Here is a 24320-nt window from a genome sequence, read left to right as displayed (position 1 = left end):
ATCGGCAACGCGTTGCATTTGCAACAAGGGCTGCGCGCGCTCCTAGTTATTGCGCAGTGTTTATTCTGTTGATATTCTTAAAGTTTGGCCCCTCCCAAACCTACGCTATGAGCGCGGTTTGTTTCCCGGGCGCCGCCGCAGCAAACTGGTTTCGGAAAGGCGCGGGATTTGAAGCGGGGGGAGCCTGCGAGGCAGAGCGGCGCGCGCCGGACCCCACCAGCCAATCGCGTTGCAGCAGCAGCAGCAGGACAAAACAACTTCGCGCGCGCCAAAACTTCCGAGGAGAAACACAGCGAAGAGAACGCCGTGTCCCTCCGCCGGTTTGGGACTACTTGTCCAGCGGCGAACTCACTAGCCCTTAGGATTTTTCCTTTAAAAAAGTGTTCTGTAGTAGAAATAGGGAAGGAATGGGAATAGTTCAGCGCCCATGAGGTTTGGCAGGGGTGTTGTATTTCCCTTTCCCCCCATGAGGTTGAGAAGCAGGCGCTGAGGTGCGGAGGGATTCGAATGGCGGTTGGGTGAAGCGGCTCCTCCCGGTTTGTGGCGCCAGAATTCGTCGGCGGCGAAGGAGCCTCGTCTGTGGCGGCCAAGGCCTCGTCCAGCTGTCAGGGCGACGCGACGGGAGGGCCATGGTGATGCTCCGAAGCGGCTCGGGCGGCCTTAGCCGTCCAGGTCCGGGCGGCGCTCCCGGCAATAGCAGCAACCCAGGCGGCGGCCGGCGGGACGCGACGCCGGGGTCGCCTTACGACGCAATGGAGTCGAGCTCCGAGTTTCTCTCATTGGACCTCCCGTCGGCTTCCCCGGCAGCGGCCGGCGGGGACTCGGCCCGGAGACCCGTCGCGGTGAGGAGAAAACTGGGAGGGGGGGAGGCTCACCTTTTGCTTTTATTAAGTCCCTTAGGGAGATTCAGGCTCCTACCTCAGGAGGGACCACCCCCAGGCGGCAGAGACTGTTTTATGTGTAATGAATTAATTGTTATTATTATTATTTATTTAAAATTGCTTGCTGCTGCTCCTTGCCACTAGACTAGAGGCCTTGGAAGCAGCTGCCAAGAAAAACCGGAGCGCGCGATAAAACCACTCCAAAATAACGCGGCTGGGCAGCCAAAGTTTCATAACAAGCGTCGAAACGCTGCATGAAAATCTTGTTTTTTCGGCCAAAAAACAAAACAACCCAACAACTATTGGATCTTGTATGCGGGTTTTTTTGGGGGGGGGGCGGGCGGATAGGGTGACCCAGAAGCTGGGAAGTCGTTGTTTTGTAAATACTATTTCTTGCATTTTTTATACACACCAGAAGCTACGAAGTCTTAAGCGTAGGGAAAACCGTCCTGGATTAGAAACCGAAGTTGCCCCTCTAGCCCAGCATCCTTTTCCCACTCAGCCTGCTGTTGATAGGCACAGGGAACCCAGAGCACACAGTCATTAGTTAGACGGGGTTTGTGGGGGGCAAGCTTAATAATTCCCCTTTTAAATTTGCCCACCTCAATCGCCCATATCGCATGGTAGCGAGTGCCACGGGTTTTGAACTATGTGAAATACTTTTTTTCCCATCCCGAAACTCCCCCTACGATTCAGCTCCTTACATGACAATGCCTTCCAGCAAATTGAGCAATCCGCCCCCTCGAGCTTGTCTTGGAAGCAGTTTCTTTAACAGCAGGCTGTGCGCTTGACTTGCCCAGAGGGTATATCGTTGCCTTGTTTCGTTTCCTTTGTCATGGAGAGATGTTTAGAAAGGCACTCTGCAAGTTGGGCAGTGGCCCTGTCCCTCCCCTCTTTCTCTGATTCTAGCTATCTTTCATTGCCTATACTCACCTTGGCACTCAATCGCTCCTTTAGAGGCATTCAAACATACACACACACACACTCAAATCCAGCACGGTTGCTCACATTGATCAAACTACAGAGGATGACAATAGCTTTGTTCTTGGTGATGCTGATGTGGCTGATGGTTGGGAGTGTAGCCAAGTCAGTTCCACTGTGAGCAGACCTGCTGAAATTAATGAATGTAAGTTGTTAATGCCTGTTACTTTTAGTGGGTCTATTCTGACACGACTAAACGACTAAACAACAACAACAACAACAACAACAACAATTCTGAGTAGAACTTAATACAGCCCATGATCTTCTAGCATTCAGGAGGGGTCTTGAGTACCAGTGAGTACCTACCTACCAACAACCTGCCTTGTCTGAATTGAATCTGCTTATTTGACTTCATCCTGCCTGGTGGTTTTGCATTTCTTGGGTATCTTGGCTCAGATGTAATGGAGCAATACTGTAGTTTGGTATTGTCAACACATTAATGATTCTTGACTTCTAACCTCCAAACTATAACACACTTGTATTTTAATGTACATATCATAGTGGACAGAATAGAACTGTGTGGATCACGCCATGACTATAGTGGAGAATAGACCCAATTAATTCTTCATTGGAACTTTGGGATGTGTGTGTGTATGGAACTACATATCTATCTACTGTACTTGTAAATACAGTGGTACCTTGGGTTGCGGATCCAATCCGTTCCGGGGTGCTGTTCGCAACCGCAAAGTCCGCGGCCCGAGTGACAATATAGCGCTTATGCGCAAAGTGCGCAGACCGTTTATGCGCATACGCGCAGCAGAACCCGGAAGTAAACACTTCCGGGTCCACCGCAGACGCAGCCCAATGTATGACTGTACAGCTTTTTACTATTTGTGTACAGTTGAAGAACATTCGTTGAATGCTTTCATCTCTTAGTTTTCAATTGATGTTTCATGCTCTTGTTAGTTGCCTTAATAATCCTTCCTTTTTCAGTCCACTAGAACATGCAGGTAGGTGTTTGTGAAAGCTCACTATTGTAAAGTAGTTAGTTTAATTTAGGCAGTACATTAAAACATATAATGTGTGATCTTTGCTGGAGTGCCAAGTGTAATGGAGGAGCTGATATGCAACTACTAATCACAAAATATGGAGAGGTTTTTGTCAGTTGTTAATTTATATACCACTTGAATGCCAAATTGGATTTTAAGTGGTTTACAACTATTCAAACATCCGTAATTTAAAATACACAATAATATTAAAGCATCCTTAATTAAAATATACAATAACACAAAAAATAAAAACAAAGAGTACAATATGCATGTTCCTAATTGGTTTTTATTTCTTCAGGAGTTTTCTTCAGATAAAGAATGTGAACATTTACATTCCTTAAGATCTATGAGGAAAAATAATCAACATTATTCAGACTCTAGTTTTGACAAAAGTGTGACAATGCTGAGTGAGAATGGTATTAACAGGAAACACTTTACAAGGTAATAACTTTTTCTACTTCTTGCAAATAAGTGTGTAAGATCATTTTATGTTCTACCTGTATTACTTGTAGCTTAGTTTATTAAGTCCTACACTCTAAGTACCAGAGGTTTTTTTATATACGTTCTGTGCTCCATGCAGAGTAAATTAGTGCTTATAAATCTGACTGCATGTAGAGCACCTCACATTGCAAGAACTTAAGTGGTCCCAATTATGCTGATTGCTATTTGTATCCCATGCCTTAGAAATTGTCTGCTTGAGTGAATTTGTCCTTCAGTCATTGTTAAAGAAAATTGTGGTGTAAAAACTACAGCTTTTCTGAGGTGGATTTCAACTAAAGTTCTTGGCTTGCTTGAGGATGATGACACTGGCTTATATACTTTAAGATTTAAATATCCACATCTTGGACTTTTTGAATGATCATACATTTCTACTACCATCATGTGAAAAGATTATCTCTTTCAGGGTTTCCTGTTAACTTATTGTGTATGTGAAATACATATCCGGACAGGCAGCCACTGCATTGACATATGGTGGGCCTTGACTTACGATGCACCAGTGAATTGTGCCCCATTTTGCTCCTCCCAGCTATCACTGAAAAGTAACCACAATCCATGGTGAAGTCTGAATTAGGATTGCAGTTTGTTTCACTGCAACAAACCACGTTCAGTAAGCCCAAGAACAAATATTTGCAACAGAATGTGTTTAAACATAATGCTAAGCCAGAGGTGGTGGTTTGTTTCCTAAAGCCAGGAGGAGCGATTGACTTGATTCATTCATGTGGTAAGCAATGGTTTATGACTATCACATGAGAATTTGGCCAATGCCAACCAAATAATGGATGTATAATCATCCTCAAACTAAACACCTGATTCTTGTGGAATAGGGCAACCCACTCTAGAACTGAATGAACAGTCTCTCTGAACATATGAACCACCCACCAATAGTTCCTACACCTTGGCAGAATAGAACTTCATTGAAAATATAGAAATATAGAAATATAGAAATACATTTAAAATGTATTATTTATGGACTAAATACCTCAGTATTATACTGCAGCCTGTGGAGGGCAATCTCCACAGTTAACACAGAAATGTAGTAAGACTGGAAAAATACAAATAATTTTGGTACTAGCGTGCAAAGCCCTAAACAGATTAGAACCAGGGTATCCTAAAGAGCACCTCACTCCCTATAGGCTGCCTAGGTCATAGAGCTTCGGGGCTAGGTCATAGAGCTTTGGGTGGTGGATCCCGCTCTAGAAATCAGATTTATTTTTACTCAGAAGATAGCATTTAGCATAGTAGCCCCTGCACTGTGCTACCCTTCTAGCAGAGGCAAGACCCATTGGTGGAGGTGAGAAGATTCTGACACTGGGTTTTGGCATGCCATAAAAACATTTTTATTTAATGTTTGCTTTTGTACAACCGGTAATCATGTAGATATCTATGGTTGTAAGCAATTCACAAAAAACTTTTTTAAAAAGGCTTATTGTCCAAGCAACATTACATTTTAAAATGATTTTTGCACTACCTTTTGTTAACTAGAGCTTTTAGAATTGATACTTTTATAACTGAAAATTGAAAAAATTAACAGGATTTCATAAACTAAGCAAATTCAAATTCTCAAGAACACCAGTCCTTCTGAAACTAAAACATTCCCTCAAGCTTTGCATAAGTACAATTTTTCCTTTTGGGTGGTGGGAGAGAACAAAAATAGCCTAGTGAGAACTGAGCATGTTCATTAGGAAAAACATATTGGCCGGTGGATGGGTGAAAATGGGAGCATTCTGGAAAAAGAACATATTAAGAACCCTAAAGAAGAGTTGCAGGTCCCAGAGTTCAACTCAGTTCTAGTACTGAGCCAAATAAAAATAACTTTGAATCTATTTGTTTCTATGCAGGCAGTTGGCTAGACAACAAGCAGATAAAAAGAATGAAGATTGTGAATACGGTAAATCTAGTAAAATACAAATCTTGTGAATTATAGAAATGTAGAGTTGTAAAATGATCCAGTGCACCACTGATACCATTCAACCACCTAGCCTGGGGAAGGTTGACATTTGTATACCTTTGCAGTGGAAGGACATTCCATAGCTTTCATAGGCACTGTGTTCTACTTTAGCTAGAATGATCTGACCTAAAACTATGCCACTTATCAATACCTATTACTCCTTTTGTATTTTTAGAGATAGGGTAAATGAATTGTCCTGTCAGGCACCATTTCACAGGGCCCCTCTACCCTTGGTGGCTTGCAGAGGTGACAGGGCAGCAGTAACAGAAGGTGAATGGGTCAGGATAACACTTTTGAACAAGGGGAGTTTAAGATTTTTTAGGGTTGGTACTAAATTTTAATGTTTTCTTTTGATAATGAGAGCTACCTAGGATTACTGCATAAATACTAAACTTATTTGCGAAACAATTCTCAACGCCAAAGAATAATGCGTAAAAATCTGTTCTTTATGTAAGCCAACAGACTAATGAAAATAATGTTTGTTTGTTTTAAAACATAGGAACTGTAGTTCGTGTCACTAGGTCTTTGAAAACAGAAATAAATTCGAAGTCTGGTGAACATGTTGCAGAAGAAAATGGGGATGTTGAAGTCCGCCGCAGTTGCAGAATTAGGCGAAGCCGCTATAGCACTATGAATCAGTCTGTTTTGTTTGACAAGCTTATTACAAAGTAAGGACTTTTTATAGTGCCAAAAGGCCTTGAAAAAGCATTTTCTTGAACAGCTGTGGTAGAAATGAAAATTTTGTGAAGCACATGGTATTTCCCTACTTATAATTTCTGATTGCAGCTTCTTGTATTATACTGGATAGCTCTATAACCACAGGAGTAACTGTTCAGGGATTAAAATGTTCTGTAGTGGAAAGAAGGAACTTAATACAGTGGTACCTCGCTTAACTAATGCCCTGTAAGACGAATTTTTCGCTAGACGAATGGATTTTGCGATCAGAGGTTGCCTCGCAAGACGATGAGGTTTTGTATGACCGCCGCTTTGTCTTGCGAAGCGTGGCCATAGAAAAACAAACCTCCGACTGCAAAGTCCAGCATGCAGCGAAAAATTGCCAGGGCTTTTTGCCGCCTGCCTTCCCCTTGGCTTGGGGAAGGCAGGCGGCAAAACACCGCCACACTTTGGAGGTCTCCGAAGTTGCTAAACATGAAACTGGGTGGGAATTTTTATTGAATTTTACTATTTTGATGTTGTCGTGTTTCATTATTACCATATATTTTTATTGCTGTGAAGTGTCCTGATGCCAAATATGATGGAAAATAGTATAGAAGCACTCAAAATATGCGTAAATCTTTTAGTTCAAACCTTAATGCTAAATAAAAATAAACATTCATTAACACATACGGATTCATGCTCTGATTTCCCACTCAACCAGCAACTGCAAAGGGCCTTGCCTTCCTCCCCCGACATGGAGCAACCTCCGAAGTTGCGCACCATGCCGGCTGTGCGCGGAGAGAGGCTGTGGCGGGAGAAGAACTCCCGCTGCCGCCTCCCACCTGCCTCCCCCGACATGGGAGACCTCCGAAGTTGCATCCCATGTCGGCTTTTCGCGGCGAGAAGCGGCAGCGGGGGAAGAGCTCCCGCCGCCTGCCTCCCCCGACATGGAGCGCAACTTCGGAGGTCTCCGAAGTTGCACCCCATGTCGGCATTTCGCAGCGAGAAACGGCGGCGGGGGAAGAGCTTCTCCCGCCGCCACCTCCCTCCTGCCTCCCCCGACATGCCTTCCCTCTCACCGCGAAAAGCCGACATGGGGCGCAACTTCGGAGATGTCCGAAGTTGCGCCCCATGTCGGCTTTTCGCGGCGAGAAGCGGTGGCGGGGGAAGAGCTTCTCCCGCTGCCGCTTCCCGCCTGCCTCCCTCGACATGGGGCGCAACTTCGGAGACCTCTTCCGAAGTGCCGTCTCATGCCGCTGGTGCGCGGCGAGGCGGCGTGGGAGAGAAGCGCTTCTCCTCCCGCCTGTCTTCCCCGGTGGTGCGCGACGGTGGTGCTTGCCCCCGCTTGTCTTCCCCGAGCCAAGGGGAAGACAGGCAGGGGCAGCCGCCGCACCACCGCATTTCGGCTCTGTCCCCTCTCGCAAAGGAAGATAAGCTGTCAGCTTCCCGCGCTGACAGCTGATCTTCCTTTGCTGCTTTCTATGGCCGCGCTTCGTAAGACGAAGCCGCAGTCATAGAAAATTTTGTCGTCTTACGAATGCCTCGCACAACGCAAAACTCTTTCGTCTAGCGAGTTTTTCGTTGTGCGAGGCATTCGTAAAGCGAGGCACCACTGTACAAAGTTCTGCTATTTCACTTTCAGGTGGGACTAGTAAAATTATTTTATCTTGCTGCCATTCATTTCAAACCTTGTATGTATTTTTTAAAAAGTTAGTTTCATATTCCCATAACCTGTTAGCAGCTTGCTCTGTTTAACTGATTTGTGTTTTAAGATATTTTTATGTTCTGTTTGATTACATCTTGCACTTTATCAAGCACTGCAGAAGCTGTACTACAAAAAATGGATGATATGAAGAAGATGCGCCGGCGACGAATGCTGGATTTGGAAGATCTTGGAGTGTTTAATGATGGAGAAGAGGTACATGTATATACAGATTGTGTAAAAGAATAATATTTCTTGCTATTATTATTCATTCTTTATTAAATATGTATTTTGCAATTTTAATTTCACCTTTGCTTACACCCTGAGCAAGAGGGATGGAGATGGAAAGCTTAAACATTTATTCCATTGTGTTTTGCTACTTTTATTGGAATTGGCCTTGAAGCTGATAGTTTCATTGCATGTATGATACATGTTTGATACTTGAATTACATGTTTTCATTTGCTATTACTAGGAAAACCTTAATGTGTACTCAAGAGGAAAACCAAAAAGAGCAATCCAAAGGATTGATGAAGAAACCACTGATAATCAAGATGGAAGTGCAGGTTATTGTGCTACTTTTAACTTTTTAGAGCTATATTCTCTTTTATTATTTTAATACAATGCAGTAGAATGTAGCCATTTCATCATCCTTTTGGATTTTGAGCGGGTGACTTAGTATACTCCAATAGGATAAAACCATAGCTTTAACTACATGGACCTTTGTCGGCAAGGTGATGTCTCTGCTTTTTAAGATGCTGTCTAGGTTTGTCATTGCTTTTCTCCCAAGAAGCAGGCGTCTTTTAATTTCGTGACTGCTGTCACCATCTGCAGTAATCAAGGAGCCCAAGAAAGTAAAATCTCTCACTGCCTCCATTTCTTCCCCTTCTATTTGCCAGGAGGTGATGGGACCAGTGGCCATGATCTTGGTTTTTTTGATGTTGAGCTTCAGACCATATTTTGCGCTCTCCTCTTTTACCCTCATTAAAAGGTTCTTTAATTCCTCCTCACTTTCTGCCATCAAGGTTGTGTCATCTGCATATCTGAGGTTGTTGATATAGTTAAAGCTATGGTTTTCCCAGTAGTGATGTATGGAAGTGAGAGCTGGACCATAAAGAAGGCTGATCGCCGAAGAATTGATGCTTTTGAATTATGGTGCTGGAGGAGACTCTTGAGCAGGCATCCCCAAACCTCGGCCCTCCAGATGTCTTGGACTACAATTCCCATCTTCCCTGACCACTGGTCCTGCTAGCTAGGGATCATGGGAGTTGTAGGCCAAAACATCTGGAGGGCCGCAGTTTGGGGATGCCTGCTCTTGAGAGTCCCATGGACTGCAAGAAGATCAAACCTATCCATTCTTAAGGAAATCAGCCCTGAGTGCTCACTGGAAGGACAGATCGTGAAGCTGAGGCTCCAATACTTTGGCCACCTCATGAGAAGAGAAGACTCCCTGGGAAAGATTGAGGGCACAAGGAGAAGGGGGTGACAGAGGATGAGATGGTTGGACAGTGTTCTCGAAGCTACGATCATGAGTTTGACCAAACTGCGTGAGGCAGTGGAAGACAGGAGTGCCTGGCGTGCTATGGTCCATGGGGTCACGAAGAGTCGGACACGACTAAACAACAACAATAGGATAAAAAAATATGCTTCATTTTGGAACCTGTTTCTTTTTCTCAAATGTTTTTATTGTTTTTCAGTATAACAAAATACAAATTAGACCAACATAACTTGGGGAACCTTTTTGTTTATAGAAACGTCCTTCACCTTAGACGTTTAGAAAATGACATGTGGAGATGGTTGTTAATTACTCCAAAAATCCATTTAGTTTATAGTCCTAAACTCACAAAATTTATTGGGATTTTTTAGGAGATGCTATTACAGCAGGCATCCCCAACCTTCGGCCCTCCAGATGTTTTGGACTACAATTCCCATCATCCCTGACCACTGTTCCTGTTAGCTAGGGATCATGGGAGTTGTAGGCCAAAACATCTGGAGGGCCGAAGGTTGGAGATGCCTGTATTACAGTCTCTTAAAATAACAGATTGTAATAGCTTTTCTGTAGGGAAGCTATTCCTAATCCAAGACTGGCAGTGTCTAGCTGCATTTACAGCCCTAGAATCTGCTGTAAATCAAGTAAGTTTCTTTCTTTAAGCTAAAGAGAATTCTGTTGTTTAGAATCTTCAGAAGAAGGTGAAGACCATGAAGATGGAGAAGATAATCAAAAGCGTTACGACCTTAGACAGCGGAAAACGGTTGTGCGTTATCAGGCCTCACCAGAAAGTAGGTGTCCTCTATACCATCTTTCCCTCGAGTTTATTTACCCTTGCATATTATATTTGGAAAGCTTTGTTATTTTGGTATATCAACTCCTGTTTTGTTTTTGCTTTGTTTTGGCCGTCTTTACGTTTTGCCACACAGTTATACATGCTTTCACTAGGTGACTACCAGAAAATCTTCCAGTTTGAATGACTGAAAAGTCTTGTCCCAGAAATGAAAACACAAAACATAGTTCATGTTAGAACTAAACTTAGCATATAAATGTGTGAGATTCCAAAATGTTGACATTTTATATTCTCATCAATTAATATGTAAGGGAAAACATGTAACTGTTCTAACTTGGATGTTTGTTAATAGAACCAAGGCACCAGAGGAAGCCCAAATTATTTTATCCTGATGCTGCTTCTCCAGTGAGACGAAGATTTTCCTTCAGCCCTGCAGGATCAAGGAGTCCTTATTGTAAGAAGATAAACAGGTTTGTTGATTTGTTGTGGACAAATGTTGGCTCCCTCAGCCAGTAAAGCGAGATGAGCGTCGCAACCCCAGAGTCATTCGCGACTGGACTTAACTGTCAGGGGTCCTTTACCTTTTAGTGCTCCAGTATTATCAGTGGATGAATGTTTTCTCTTCTCCTGACTTACTTAAAAACTAGGCTATATGGTTTCAAATCAGCTGCACTTTCCTCCAGTTGTACTTGCTGTTGTGACTTCATCATCTGTAGCAAATTGTGTAGAGCAGGGGTGGCCAACTCCCAATAGACTGTGATCTACTCACAGAGTTAAAAACTGGCAGTGATCTACTCCCTTTTTGGGGTTTCAGGTCAAAGTTGTTAGGCTTTTTTAGGGAGGATGAAGGCCTGTATTTTAGGGGTTTTTGTCAAAGTCGTTGAGCTTCTTTGGGCAGGAGCCGGTGATCTACCACAAACGTCCAGTTATCTACCAGTAGATCACGAGCTACCTGTTGCACATGCCTGATGTAGAGCATGGTAATTTGCCTTTCTGTTCAGAAAGGGAGTATGTGTTAGCTTTCTGCTCTCTGAAAATCAATTCATAGTGTTGGCTTTGACTGAAAATCTTAATGGCTTAACCCTAATGTAAATCAGAAACTGGGAAAGAGGTATTATCTGACCAGTGAGAGTGAGACATGTAAACATTGGTTGTATTCCAGTGTTACTCAGCGCAGGCAGGATCATCTATTAATATTTCTACACTGTCATTCAGGAGTCTGCCCCTCCTTGAAACCATTATCAAATAATTTATGGTTGTGTTAGTAGATGCTGGTCTAATCTGTGGACACGAACTCCCGCCTTTTCCCTTTCACACATCTGCATGCAGCTTTGCTGATACATGGAATAACTGGGATGCCTTAACTGGCTGTGTAAATTAATTGTGAAATTTTTCACAGTGCCTATTTACTTAACAGTTTTTGTCTTCCAATTAAAACAGACGAAAGCATGCAATTCATAATAGTGATTCTACATCTTCGTCTTCTTCTGATGATGAACAACACTTTGAAAGGCGTAGGAAACGAAGTCGGAATAAAGCATTAAGCAGGTATCCTGCAACCTTTGGACCCAGAATAACAATGTACATATTAAACATTCTTATCTAGCTCAGTGGTTCCCAAACATTTTCCCAATAGACCACCTGAAAATTGCTGAGGGTCTTTGCAGACTACTTTTTCTGCCTGTTGCGGCAGTTGAAATGCCTAGAGCAGGCATCCCCAAACTTCGGCCCTCCAGATGTTTTGGACTACAATTCCCATCTTCCCCGACCACTGGTCCTGTTAGCTAGGGATCATGGGAGTTGTAGGCCAAAACATCTGGAGGGCCGCAGTTTGGGGATGCCTGTGCTAGATCAAGGTTTCCCAAACTTTGACCTTCAGCTGTTTTTGTACTACAACTCCCATCATTCCTAGCTAGCAGGACCAGTGGTCATGAATGATGGGAATTGTAGTCCAAAAACAGCTGGAGACAAATTTGGGAACCCTTGTACTAGATGTTGCATGATTTTTGATGTTATTTTTACAGGCACACCACAAGCCATCTGAATTTAACTTAAGATCACAGTTCGGGAGTCCCTGATCTGGATACTAGATGATTAAAACATTGTTAATGGGAAACCTAGATAATTCTGGTTCCTCAGATTAAATATTTGTTCAGAGGAGACACAGGACCGGATTTGACTTAATAATTGCACTAGCACGAGGCAGGACAATGAGTCATGCTAGTGCAGCAGGGCTCCCCCCTTCCCCTGTACCCTTTGAAATCAGTGTTTTGGGGGGTGCAGAATAAAGAGTGGGGGAAGGAGAAGAGATATTGTTCCGTCTGGCAAGCAAAAATGCTTTCACGGACAGAATGATAGTACAGCATTGAATTTCAACCACAATATTCATAACTGTTTCATGTTTAGCAAATGTAAATTCTGCAGTATTTTACAGATAGTATGGAGTAGATTTCTAATTTGAAATTACATTTCATGGTACTTTTGCTAAATTAAAGGCAACCCCATTTCCATATTTCAATATGAACTTATTACTTCTCTATTACTTAAAACAACTCTTCATTCAAATTAGGTGCCTTCCACTAAACTTTAGGAAAGATGAGTTGAAGGGAATCCACAAGGATCGAATGAAAATTGGAGCAAGCCTGGCTGATGTTGATCCAATGCAAGTAGATTCTTCAGTGAGTGTTTAATTTCCTAGTTTCTTAAGTACATTTTGTTATTGACCACTCTCTTAAAATAAGCACAGCTTTTCAAGTTTTGCTGATTAACCTGAATGGGAGCTATGTAGCTGTTTTGTTCATTTAAGTACCAATTAAATTTTTTTTAAGACTTACGTAATAAGGTTTAATTATATTCACTTCTGTGTTTTGTTGACCTTCATTTGTTAATTCTGCCTCTCCTTCTTAGGTCCAGTTTGATAGTGTGGGTGGACTCTCTAGCCATATTTCAGCTTTAAAGGAGATGGTGGTTTTCCCACTACTTTATCCAGAAGTGTTTGAGAGATTCAAAATTCAGCCTCCAAGGTAGGAAGCAAACACTTTGTTTGCAGGATGACAGTGAACTAACACCAATTATAAACTTTCATCTTCTCTTCATGATTGCTAGGGTTTTTTTTAGCCTGCCCTTCACACAATATTACTTCTTGCATAGTTAATGCCTTTTGCATAGATGCAGCATGTTCATACATTTTTTTCAACACAATGCCAGCAGACTGCAAGTTACCTTTTTAAATGGGGAGAGAGGAATATTGAAATGAATAGTTGGTGGGGCCCAGAGGAGGGGAGGGGATGAAATCTCTTGTTAGGCAGACAGAAACTCATAAGCATATTTTATGAGGTTAGCTTATATTATTGTTAGGTAAAGTATGATATACTTTTGAAAATTATGAAACATTCTACTAACCAAAATATTGCAATGTCATACTTTTAATAGGGGCTGCCTCTTCTATGGTCCACCGGGTACTGGAAAAACTCTTGTTGCCAGGGCACTTGCTAATGAGTGTAGTAAAGGTGATAGAAGAATAGCATTTTTCATGAGAAAAGGTGCTGACTGCCTCAGTAAATGGGTGGGAGAATCTGAACGACAGCTTCGTTTATTATTTGATCAGGTAATTATACTTTTATCTTACTCTTTAGTGTATTCTGTATAGCGCCTTCAGAATTTCTACATTTGAGCTTTTGTTTTAGGCCTTTCAGATGCGTCCTTCAATTATATTCTTTGATGAAATAGATGGTCTCGCTCCTGTACGATCCAGTAGGCAAGATCAAATTCACAGGTACAACTTCATTTGTTTGTTTTCTATGTTTGTCTTCAAATCTCCTGAATTTTTTTCCTAAATACATTACTTCTTGTACAAATACTCTTATGACAAGTCACTGTTTCCATTGTAGATTTGTAAGCTTTAAATTTTGTGTTGTGCTTAAAGCACCTTTGTATTTAATCAATTGCCTAAAGTTAGTAACAGTTCTTCCTGGCAAATGATATGTAAGCCTCCAGGTATGTAGGTAAATTTTTGTGTGTATACTGCCACATTGGTTTAGTACACACATACACACTCCGTGAGTTGTTGTGTTAGAGCACAAATTTGAGCTATTCTGTTTCTCATACCAGTTCTAAGAACTGGTTTATGTGTTACCTATGTGGCATCATGACAGGAATATAAGATCTGCTAATGTGGAACATTTTGACAGTGTTGCCAAGTGGTCTTGAGGAAGTAACTAATTGACTCTCACATAAGTTATTTTATCTTTGATGAGTCAAAACTTCATTTGAAATTTCAATGAGTGTTTATAGGTTGAGAACAGCTTTCTATTACAAAGTAAAGTTATGTTTCCTTTTAATTGGATCTCTTCAGTGGGTAGAAAATGATGCAGGCTTGGACCCGAAGTTACTGCTGCACAAGCCGAAATGCCTTCCACTTGCAGATTAAATATGAGGGTTGCTTGTTTCTCACACTCAGTCCTCATCTGTATGCTGCCCCATAGACATGAAAAAGTTGAGTGTCCCCTGGCCCAAGAGTCAGTTTTCTAGAGCAACAGGGATTGCAGGTGGGGCTAAGGACCATGGTTTCTTCCTTCTGGTTGTGCCAGCAGAATCTTGCCCAAACCACAGTGGATAAAATTATTTTTGTTTTGTTTTTGAAAGTTCAATCGTGTCTACATTGCTTGCACTGATGGATGGCTTAGACAACAGAGGTGAGATTGTGGTGATTGGAGCTACCAATAGATTGGATTCTATAGACCCAGCTTTGCGAAGGCCTGGACGTTTCGATAGAGAATTCCTTTTCACCCTTCCAGATAAAGATGTAAGACTCAATTTTTTCATGCATATTTGGCTTTAACCTACCCAGAGTCTATGGCAGGAGGTGGAAGTTGATTTCTCCTGAAAATTGTTCTGATAGGCTAACGTGAGAGGAGTGGAGAACACTAACATGTGAAAAGTGTTGGCATAGACAGCTGATGCGACTTCACAAATCCCAAATACATGCAGATGTAATAGGTTCTGCTGTAGCAACTGGGAATTTGGTTTTCTATAACAAAAATGAATGAATCTTATGATAGTAAAAATGGAATCTTATGATAGTAAGGTACAAAGCACCATGTACTTTGAATTCCCTGGAAAGCCCTTTATCCCAAAATAACTTTAAAATATAGCTTCCAAGAAACATTTTTAGAATTGGGTTGAAAAAGAAGTGTATGTAAGGCAATGCTGGCTGGAACTGATTGAGTCCAACAACATCTAGAGGGCCACAGGTTCGCCATCTCTGCTCCATCCACTATTTACACCATGCATGGTTTTATAAACCTCTGTCAGGTACTCCCCCTTAATAACTTTCTCAAATCTGAAAAGCTTGACCACTAACCTTTTTCTGGAATTATATATGGGAGCATGCAGTAAATAGTGGGTTAGCATCCCACTGCTTAGGACAGGCAGATTGGGGTCAGAAGAATGATTGCATCAGCTAGCTCTTCAGTCTGCCTCTAGTTCCTTCCTTGTTTTGTCTTTTGACTGAGCCTTTCTGAACTCCTCCTTACTCCTTCATAGTTGTTCATCATAGTTGTTCATTTTTTCCTTGCCATCTTCAAATTCCTTATTACTTATTTTTGTTTTGCTTGTTTTCTGTGTTTTCCTTTTTAAACCAAATTTAAAAACTCCCCACCCCAGAATATTTGTAAATAGTGTCATATTGAAAATGTTGGTTACTGTAATTAGAAAGGAAGATATTTGAAAGGGAAATATATGGGTAGTCTTTTGAAACTTAGATGTATTTGAAATACATGTCTGTGTTTCTAGGCAAGGAGAGAAATCCTTAAGATTCACACCCGAGAATGGTCGCCTAAGCCATCGGAGATGTTCCTTGAAGAGTTAGCTGAAAAAAGTGTTGGTAAGATGATGATGATGATAAAATTTTTGACGGTTTGAAAATAGACTTCTGCCATCTCTGCAGAACCCTCTTAATAATATTTTTTATTTACTTACTTATTAGCCAAAACACTGGTTTGAGCATTTTTTTTTAATTAAAAAAAACACCTTGAAATTTGCAATTTATGCCATCTTTTTCAGATGCTTAAGTATAACAGCGTTTACTCCCACTGCACAACATAGGTCTCAATAGAGTACAGTCAGTCTTTAGGACACTCCCCCCCCCCCCCAAAGAATAACAACAACCCGGAAACAGTCCAGTGAGGACTGAGCATGCTCAGTGGCCATGGAATACGTTGTGTACAGAATGTTGTTGAATACTATTTAATCAAAGAATACAACTGCTACATACAGTCATACCTCTGTTTACGACCGCTATTCATTCCGGGGAGCCAGTCGCTCCCCGAGTACTTCGTAAACGGAGCGGCTCTTCTGCATGTGCGCTGCGCAGATCGCTTCTGCTCATCCGCACACCGCGGAACTTGGATGTAAACACTTTCGGGTTTGCGGTGGTCGCAAACCGATTGGACGCAAACCGCAACGGTTGTAAACCGAGGTATGATTGTATAACAATGTCTGGCGTGCAAAGTAACACCCATTCTTTGGGGATTGCTTTTATATTGTAGCTTACCTACTAGGCTAGTGTTACAAATGCATGGTAGGCATCAGCTGTTCATTCTTTACATAAGCACTATATGAAACTTCTATAAGATATAGCTAATAATAATATAATTTTTTTTCTTATACCCTGCCCTCCCCGGCCAGGGCCGAGCTCAGGGCAGCTAACACCGACTATAAATTACAATAAAACGTAATAGAAAAAAATGAAAAAAAACCAATTAATTAAAATATGGCTTAAAATAGCCAACTTATGATCTGTGTTTCTTATACTGCATGGAATTGGCCTAAATAACCTCTAGTTTTAAGACAGAAAGAATTATGTAATCTTGTATAAATCATAATTAGATGTTTGTGTGGCTTATAAGGCTATTTGCAGGCCCTATAATTTCATACAGATGTGCTTTTCCTTTTGTAGGGTACTGTGGTGCTGACATTAAGTCCATATGTGCTGAAGCAGCTTTGTGTGCCTTGCGCCGACGTTACCCTCAGATTTACACCAGCAGTGTCAAGTTGCAGTTGGATATCTCTTCTATTAACATAACAGCTAAGGATTTTGTGGTGGCTATGCAAAAGACCATACCTGCTTCTCAGAGGGCGGTGACCTCACCTGGCCAAGCACTCTCCAACATTTCCAAACCACTACTTGAAAATACACTTCAGAGAATCCTAGAAGTCTTACAGAATGTCTTTCCGCATGCAGAACTGGCACAGAAAGGAGGAAAGTCAGGTATGTGCACATTTATTTACATTGGGGGGGGATGAGTGAATATTATCTCTGTCCAGATAGGGGCACAGCTGGGCCAACAACCAAAGCTGGTGGAAAGCACTCTGTGCCAGCAGGGCCATTGAACCTCAAGCAACAGTAAAGGATCCAGGAGTACCACCTGCGCCTTCAGAGGCCGTGTAACCTCACCGAGAGCAGGCAATCTCGCATCCATCCAATCTAGGGAACCACCCACTAACAGTGCCTCGGTCTTATCTGGATTGAGCTTCATTTTGTCATGAATCATAGCATACTTTATTTAAAACATTTCTTCATCAACAATAGGTTCAATAGTATAAAAAAATTACAAGATAAGATTAAACAATTTAGTGCAACAATATACAACAAAATAAAAATAGATAAAAACCCATAAACTTAAAAAGCACAGTAAAGCAAAATTCCAACAAAATGTAATCCAAAATTCCTGGGCAAATGGGAAGGTGCTGAAATAATTGATGTATAGAAGAAGAGGAAGAGGAGTTTGGATTTGATATCCTGCTTTATCACTACCCTAAGGAGTCTCAAAGTAACCATCTCCTTTCCCTTCCCTGCATGTGGAGGAGCAGGGAAGCTAACCCAGTTCACCAGATTACGAGTCCACCGCTTTTAACCACTACACTACACTGGCTTCATTGGTGGTGTTCTTCCCTCGTTGGGGAGGGCATTCCATAATTTGGACACTGCCAGCATTTCATAGAATCAGTGATGTAATGCAGGAATTCTTTTGTACAACATGGGGCTCGAAGCCTTGACCCTAAGATGAAGAGTCTAATTGTCTACTGACTGAGCTATCAGTCCAGAAGTTCCTTTATATTTGCTCTCCATACACAGAGTTATTCTGTTTGTTTAATATCACTTGGCTTGTTGACATTATTAGTAAATTTTCCTTAAGCATTTTAGGTTACTGCATTTATGCAGAGTTGAATCACTTTGATTCAGTGCACATAAAATGTTATCAAGAACAGGAATGTTTAAATTAGTACCAGGCCTTAGAAATCAAACACAATATTTCAAAGGAAATAATGTATAGTTTTATTTTCTTTTTAAGATTTTGCTGGTCAGGTATTTGACCATGACTTGCTGTACAGTGATGAAGAGGAACTACCTGTTTCTGAAACTGGACCTTCTCAGAAAATATATGATAAACGAAAAGAAATGTTCCTGATTTTTAGCAGGTAAGTGATAAAAGGTTGCAGTTGTTGGTTGGTTGGTCTTTAAAGGAAGCTTTATTATTTTCACACTTGAGGTGGTTGATGTCTTATGCTTGCTCCCTCATTCTCCCTGATGAGCAGTACTGAGGCTTGAACAGTGGGCCGTCATTCAGTAATGACCTCCCTTCAGTGCCTACCGTAAAGTGGGGTGGCAGGTTGGGCTCTTTCTCCTTGTCTCCCCTTCTGCCTGCCACGGGGGCGGGGGGCTTAGCAGATGCCAAGGGGAATGTTGAATGCCCTCCTGAAAGTTTTGGAGAAAAGGGAAGTTCCTTACTATGAATTTCTGTTACACAAATCATTCCATGTGCCATTTCTGGGATCAGCTCTGGTGATTCTGTTTTGCCATAGCTTTGTAACTTCTTCCAATGGCATACGTGTGGGGGAGATAGCTCCCTAAATCCCTGCCTATTTCCTTCCATGCTGTATATCACTTTATTTATTTTACTTGTACTAATTTATATTAAGCTGTGGCTTACTGTGTTTTTGTATTGTAGTTGGGGGTTGTTGGTTCAGGGGATTTGGAGCAGCACCTTTCCCCCCCCCCAAAAAATATATATATATATATCTAGGGAAATAAAAATTTGTTGGCTCTGGCTGTGGGTTCCAATAGGCTGTGTCCTCCTGAGGATGTGAGGTGCCTTCCAGGAAACCCAAAGGAAGATCTCATGATAGGAAAAATCGATTTTCTCACTTCTTATAGAAATGCTTATCACCAGCCAACCTCTTGCCGACCAAGACTTTTAATAGCAGGAGAACCAGGATTTGGACAAGCCTCTCATTTGGCTCCAGCAGTGATACATGCTTTGGAAAAGTTTGCTGTGTATACACTAGACCTTTCCATTCTATTTGGAATCAGTGCCAAAACACCTGAAGAAACGTGTGCGCAGGTATTTCAGCTTTGTAGTATTGCTACTTAAGTGAGGCTAACAGAACAGAATTTTTCAGCAAATGCTGAAAACATTTCCACTTTCTGGTGGAAGAGAATTCTAGAGAACTGGAATGCCAGATCATCTTCCATGTGTGGGTGGGAAGCTTCTTTGCTCCAGAGGAATTGTTTTTTTCTCTATATTTTTTAGTTTGGTCAAGGTTTGAGAATTATAATTATCGATTATGGTTAACAATATGAATGCTGCTTTTCTTCAGTCATGCTTCATTGTTTGTTTGTTTAGCTCATTCATATCATGCTTCTAATATGATAGAGCTCAAGGCAGTATTTCCATCCTAGCAGACCCAGAAAAACTTACAGTACTTCAGCGTTGCTACATATTCCTTCAGACAATGCCTCATATATTTTAGTATTGTACTGTTTGCATCTGAATTGTTTATAATTAATCTGGTTAACAGATGGCTAGTATATTTGATTTCAAGTGCCTTCCAGAAAATAGTGATGAATTAAAATAAAGATGAATGAGAGAGGCAAGAAAAGGGGTATGGACAAGTGACTATTCCTCACTTTCAGAAAATACCCCTGAGAAAATGTGTATTGCTAAAGCAAATTTGTTAACATTTGGCATTATGCTATCAGCCATTTTTGGGACTTAGTGCAGATAGGCAGGCTGTAACTACACAAACTAAAAGTACCTTTTTGATATTGGGAATCTGAGAAAATCTGGTGGGGGCTGGTTCCAAAATTAACAAAGTTGGGGAATGGGAGCGGTTAATGGTTTTGATTTTGGTGTCTTTCAGGCAAAAAAGTCATGATTAAAGGACAAATGTGCTAATGACCTGTCAGCTGATCATTCTTCTTCTTGTGTTTTACTAGTTAATATCTGAAGCCAAGAGAACAGCTCCAAGTATAATATACATTCCAAATATTCATTTGTGGTGGGGGACAATTGGGCAAACGCTGCAAGCTACATTTACTGCGCTGCTACAGAACATTCCATCTTTTGCTCCAATTTTGCTCCTTGCAACATCAGATGTACATCTTGCATCTTTGCCAGATGAGGTACTTTATGTCACTGAATTCACAGGGTATCTCTTTGATCCAGAGTTTTCTTTTTCTAACTTAAGCATTTGATTTCTTTTATGAATCATAAACATAAAGATGAATGAGTATTTGATGTTTGCCAAATATTTCTAAACATGAAAGCAATTAGGGAATACTTGGGTTATCAAGAAAATTGTAATCCTCCATTACTGCTGACAGAACAGAAGCATTCCAACACAACTCTGGTAAATTTCCAGGTATAAATAAATTGAAATTGGATTTATATCTGCCAAGTTTTGAGCTAAAAGTTTTTTTGTTCGGATCCTCAGTATTAAGTATTAGTAGTTTAATAGGGACCCAGGTGGCGCTGTGGTTAAACCACTGAGCCTAGGGCTTGCTGATCAGAAGGTCGGCGGTTCGAATCCCTGTGACGGGGTGAGCTCCCGTTGCTTGGTCCCAGCTCCTGCCAACCTAGCAGTTCGAAAGCACGTCAAAATGCAAGTAGATAAATAGGAACCGCTACAGCGGGAAGGTAAACGGCGTTTCCATGTGCTGCTCTGGTTTGCCAGAAGCGGCTTTGTCATGCTGGCCACATGACCTGGAAGCTATACGCCGGCTCCCTCGGCCAATAATGCGAGATGAGCGCGCAACCCCAGAGTCGGTCACGACTGGACCTAATGGTCAGGGGTCCCTTTACCTAGTTTAATAGTCCTTGAACTCAGATCTGTCTGTCACTTTCAACACTCTTATTTCCTTCTCACAAGAACTTGTACATTTCAGTATTATTCATTTATTTAAGGTACAAGAATTGTTTGACAAAGCGTATGGAGAGGTTTTTGATGTCCACTTGCCTAGTGCTGATGAGAGAAGAAAGTTTTTTGAGAATTTAATTCTTCACCAAGCTGCTAAACAACCTGCATCAAAAAAGAAAGCAGGTTAGTATGTGCAACAGATAAAACTAAAGGTGATCAGATGTTGAAAATAACTGCAGTCAAAATATCTGCGCTATAACTCATCAAAATGTTTTCTTTCGTCCCGTCCCCCCACAGTTTTGCAGGCTCTAGAAGTACTACCAGTAGCAGCAGCACCTGAACCACGACAACTAACAGAAGAGGAGGTCAAACAACTTGAGGGGCAAGAAGAAGATACTTTACGTGAACTCAGAATTTTCTTAAGAAACGTTACTCACAGGCTTGCTGTTGACAAACGTTTCAGAGCCTTTACAAAACCAGTTGACTTACATGAGGTAATGCTTAGGATTTTATCTCTGCTTATCAAATAAATAAACAATGATGTGGCCCAAAGTAATCCTCTGTGTATGTTCCTGCCACTTCATTTGGAACATAAATGTTTTATGTTGCAATAATTAACATGCTCTGTGATGTAGTAAGGTAGTTATCATTTTGTCTAATGTGGATCTAACAGGCTGTACAAGTGCAATCAAAAACTGACACAAAATGGCATCCTAAATGCCATCCCAAAGCTGATACTGCCTTTTCTAGGAATTAAATAAAATTGCAATGGAAGGCAAAGCCTTTTTGAAAAACTTCAAATTTAGAAATATCTTATGTTCAGTGACAGGAAGGTGCCATAAATAACTTACAAATACTGCCCAAGCCCCTGAGGACTTGGTTGAATACTTCCAGTGTAAAAATAACACTCCTATTGCGTTTAAAGTGCCTCTTGACTTTTAAAGTGTATGTGAGAGAAAAGGAGTTGTTTGTTTGTATGCACTGCTTATAATGCTGGGTGTGGGGTGTATCTCTTCAAAATATAAAGAGTATTTTCAGTGCTCAAAAGGGGGAGGGGCACAGGGAAAGCATTTTCCTTGAGTGGCATGTAGGAGGCACCCAAGTTCCTACAGCTGGCAATAACAGGAACTAAACCTCATCTGATCTTATTGAGAGAATTTTAACATGTTACAGGCAGTCTGACATGTAGCTAATGAGAAGTCCAGTTGATTGGCAAATTATTTACTGCTGCTTCCTGCCAGTATCCTGATACTTAAGTTACAGTTTTAAAGCAAATTTAGTAACATTAAGACCAACATAATGAGATGTCAGACATTCTTAAAAACATCAAGAGTTCTGTTTTCTAGCTTAAGTGAGACATTTCTAAGTTTTTTATGTTACATTTGTAGGTACCAGACTATGTTACTGTCATCAAACAACCAATGGATCTTTCAACAGTTATTTCAAAAATTGACCTTCACCAATATCTCTCTGCCAAAGACTATCTAAAAGATATTGATCTGATATGTAGCAATGCATTAGAGTATAATCCAGACAGAGACCCTGGAGGTGAGTACAAAAATACTACTGTATTTGTTACAGAAATAAATGTTATAAACTTACTGTGATATCCAAATCAGAAATGTTAAATGACAGTTAATGTTTTAGAAGCTGTTTTTTTCTTTTTACAGAACTCTTTTGTTGTAACATACTTTTATTTTGATAAATCACTGTACAGTGGTACCTCGGTTTACGAACACCTCGGGTTACGAACTTTCGGTTTACGAACCATCGAAACCCGGAAGTAAGTAACCCGAGGTTTCCGAGGCCTATGGAGGCCTCCACGGAGGCATCGGAGCGTCCGCGACTGGGACGCAGCCACAGAAGCGCTCCGATGCCTTCACAGAGGCTAACTGCGTCTCTTTCAAAGCGGGTGGGGGGTCCCTTTGGAAGCGCTTACCTTGCGCATAGAAAACAGCGGTGAGAGGCTTGGCTGCGCGGCGGTGGCGCTCGCAGCTCTCCTTCCCTCTCTACGTGGTGCCAGCCGGGCGACCTTTCTCCTCCTCAGAGCAGCCGCTACCACCACCAGGCGCCAGGACTGGCTGGGGTGGCTCGCGGTGCGCCTGGCTCTGGTTGGAGTGGCGGCGGCGGCAGCAGCAGCGGCGGCTTCTCTCAAGCCCGAGCCTCTCCACTCTGCAGGGGCGCAACGGTGAAGGCCCGGCCTCGCTTCTCTTGACCCCTCCGCGAGGCCGGGCCTTCACCGTCGCGCTCCTGCGACGTCTCTCCACTTTCGCCGTCGCGCTAATGTGAAGAGGCGTCGCAGGAGCGCGACGGCGAAGGCCCGCTTCTCTTGAGCCCTCCGCGAGGCCGGCTCAAGAGAAGCGGACCTTCGCCGTCGCGCTCCTGCGACGCCTCTCCACATTAGCGCGACGGCGAAGGTGGAGAGACGTCGCAGGAGCGCGACGCTGAAGGTCCGCTTCTCTTGAGCCCTCCGCAAGGCCGGCTCAAGAGAAGCGGACCTTCGCCGTCACGCTCCTGCGACGCCTCTCCACATTAGCGCGACGGCGAAGGTGGAGAGACGTCGCAGGAGCGCGACGCTGAAGGCCCGCTTCTCTCGAGCCCTCCGCAAGGCCGGCTCAAGAGAAGCGGACCTTCGCCGTCGCGCTCCTGCGACGCCTCTCCACATTAGCGCGACGGCGAAGGTGGAGAGACGTCGCAGGAGCGCGACGCTGAAGGCCCGGCCTCGCGGAGGGGTCAAGAGAAGCGAGGCCGGGCCTTCACCGTTGCGCCCCTGCAGAGTGGAGAGGCTCGGGCTTGAGAGAAGCCGCCGCTGCTGCTGCCGCCGCCACTCCAACCAGAGCCAGGCGCACCGCGAGCCACCCCAGCCAGTCCTGGCGCCTGGTGGTGGTAGCGGCTGCTCTGAGGAGGAGAAAGGTCGCCCGGCTGGCACCACGTAGAGAGGGAAGGAGAGCTGCGAGCGCCACCGCCGCGCAGCCAAGCCTCTCACCGCTGTTTTCCATGCGCAAGGTAAGCGCTTCCAAAGGGACCCCCCCACCCGCTTTGAAAGAGACGCAGTTAGCCTCTGTGAAGGCATCGGAGCGCTTCTGTGGCTGCGTCCCAGTCGCGGACGCTCCGATGCCTCCGTGGAGGCCTCCATAGGCCTCGGAAACCTCTTGGCAGACAGTGAAATTCATGTTAAATTG

At 42.6% G+C, this 24320-nt stretch overlaps 1 protein-coding gene across 1 annotated transcript in view; it reads left to right on the top strand.

Annotated features, from left to right (window-relative positions):
* Positions 1–170: 170 nt before the first annotated feature.
* Positions 171–24320, top strand: part of ATAD2 (ATPase family AAA domain containing 2) — a 31166-nt gene continuing 7016 nt past the window's right edge. Inside the window, exons 1-22 of the mRNA XM_035125662.3 lie at positions 171–842; positions 3150–3292; positions 5191–5240; positions 5800–5968; positions 7773–7875; positions 8133–8223; positions 9833–9937; positions 10292–10409; positions 11380–11487; positions 12509–12617; positions 12847–12962; positions 13372–13546; positions 13626–13714; positions 14584–14743; positions 15733–15823; positions 16898–17209; positions 18294–18420; positions 19157–19343; positions 20219–20404; positions 21186–21321; positions 21436–21632; positions 22527–22686. Of these exons, the coding sequence (XP_034981553.2) occupies positions 630–842; positions 3150–3292; positions 5191–5240; positions 5800–5968; positions 7773–7875; positions 8133–8223; positions 9833–9937; positions 10292–10409; positions 11380–11487; positions 12509–12617; positions 12847–12962; positions 13372–13546; positions 13626–13714; positions 14584–14743; positions 15733–15823; positions 16898–17209; positions 18294–18420; positions 19157–19343; positions 20219–20404; positions 21186–21321; positions 21436–21632; positions 22527–22686 (3145 nt within the window). The 5' untranslated portion in view covers positions 171–629. The remainder of the gene's footprint in view (positions 843–3149; positions 3293–5190; positions 5241–5799; positions 5969–7772; positions 7876–8132; positions 8224–9832; positions 9938–10291; positions 10410–11379; positions 11488–12508; positions 12618–12846; positions 12963–13371; positions 13547–13625; positions 13715–14583; positions 14744–15732; positions 15824–16897; positions 17210–18293; positions 18421–19156; positions 19344–20218; positions 20405–21185; positions 21322–21435; positions 21633–22526; positions 22687–24320) is intronic.

Source organism: Zootoca vivipara, chromosome 8, assembly GCF_965207765.1.
Source record: "Zootoca vivipara chromosome 8, rZooViv2.hap1.1, whole genome shotgun sequence".
NCBI classification, from domain to species: domain Eukaryota; kingdom Metazoa; phylum Chordata; class Lepidosauria; order Squamata; family Lacertidae; genus Zootoca; species Zootoca vivipara.
Note: the sequence above shows the minus strand (reverse complement) of the source record. Positions and strands in the feature narration are given on the sequence as shown.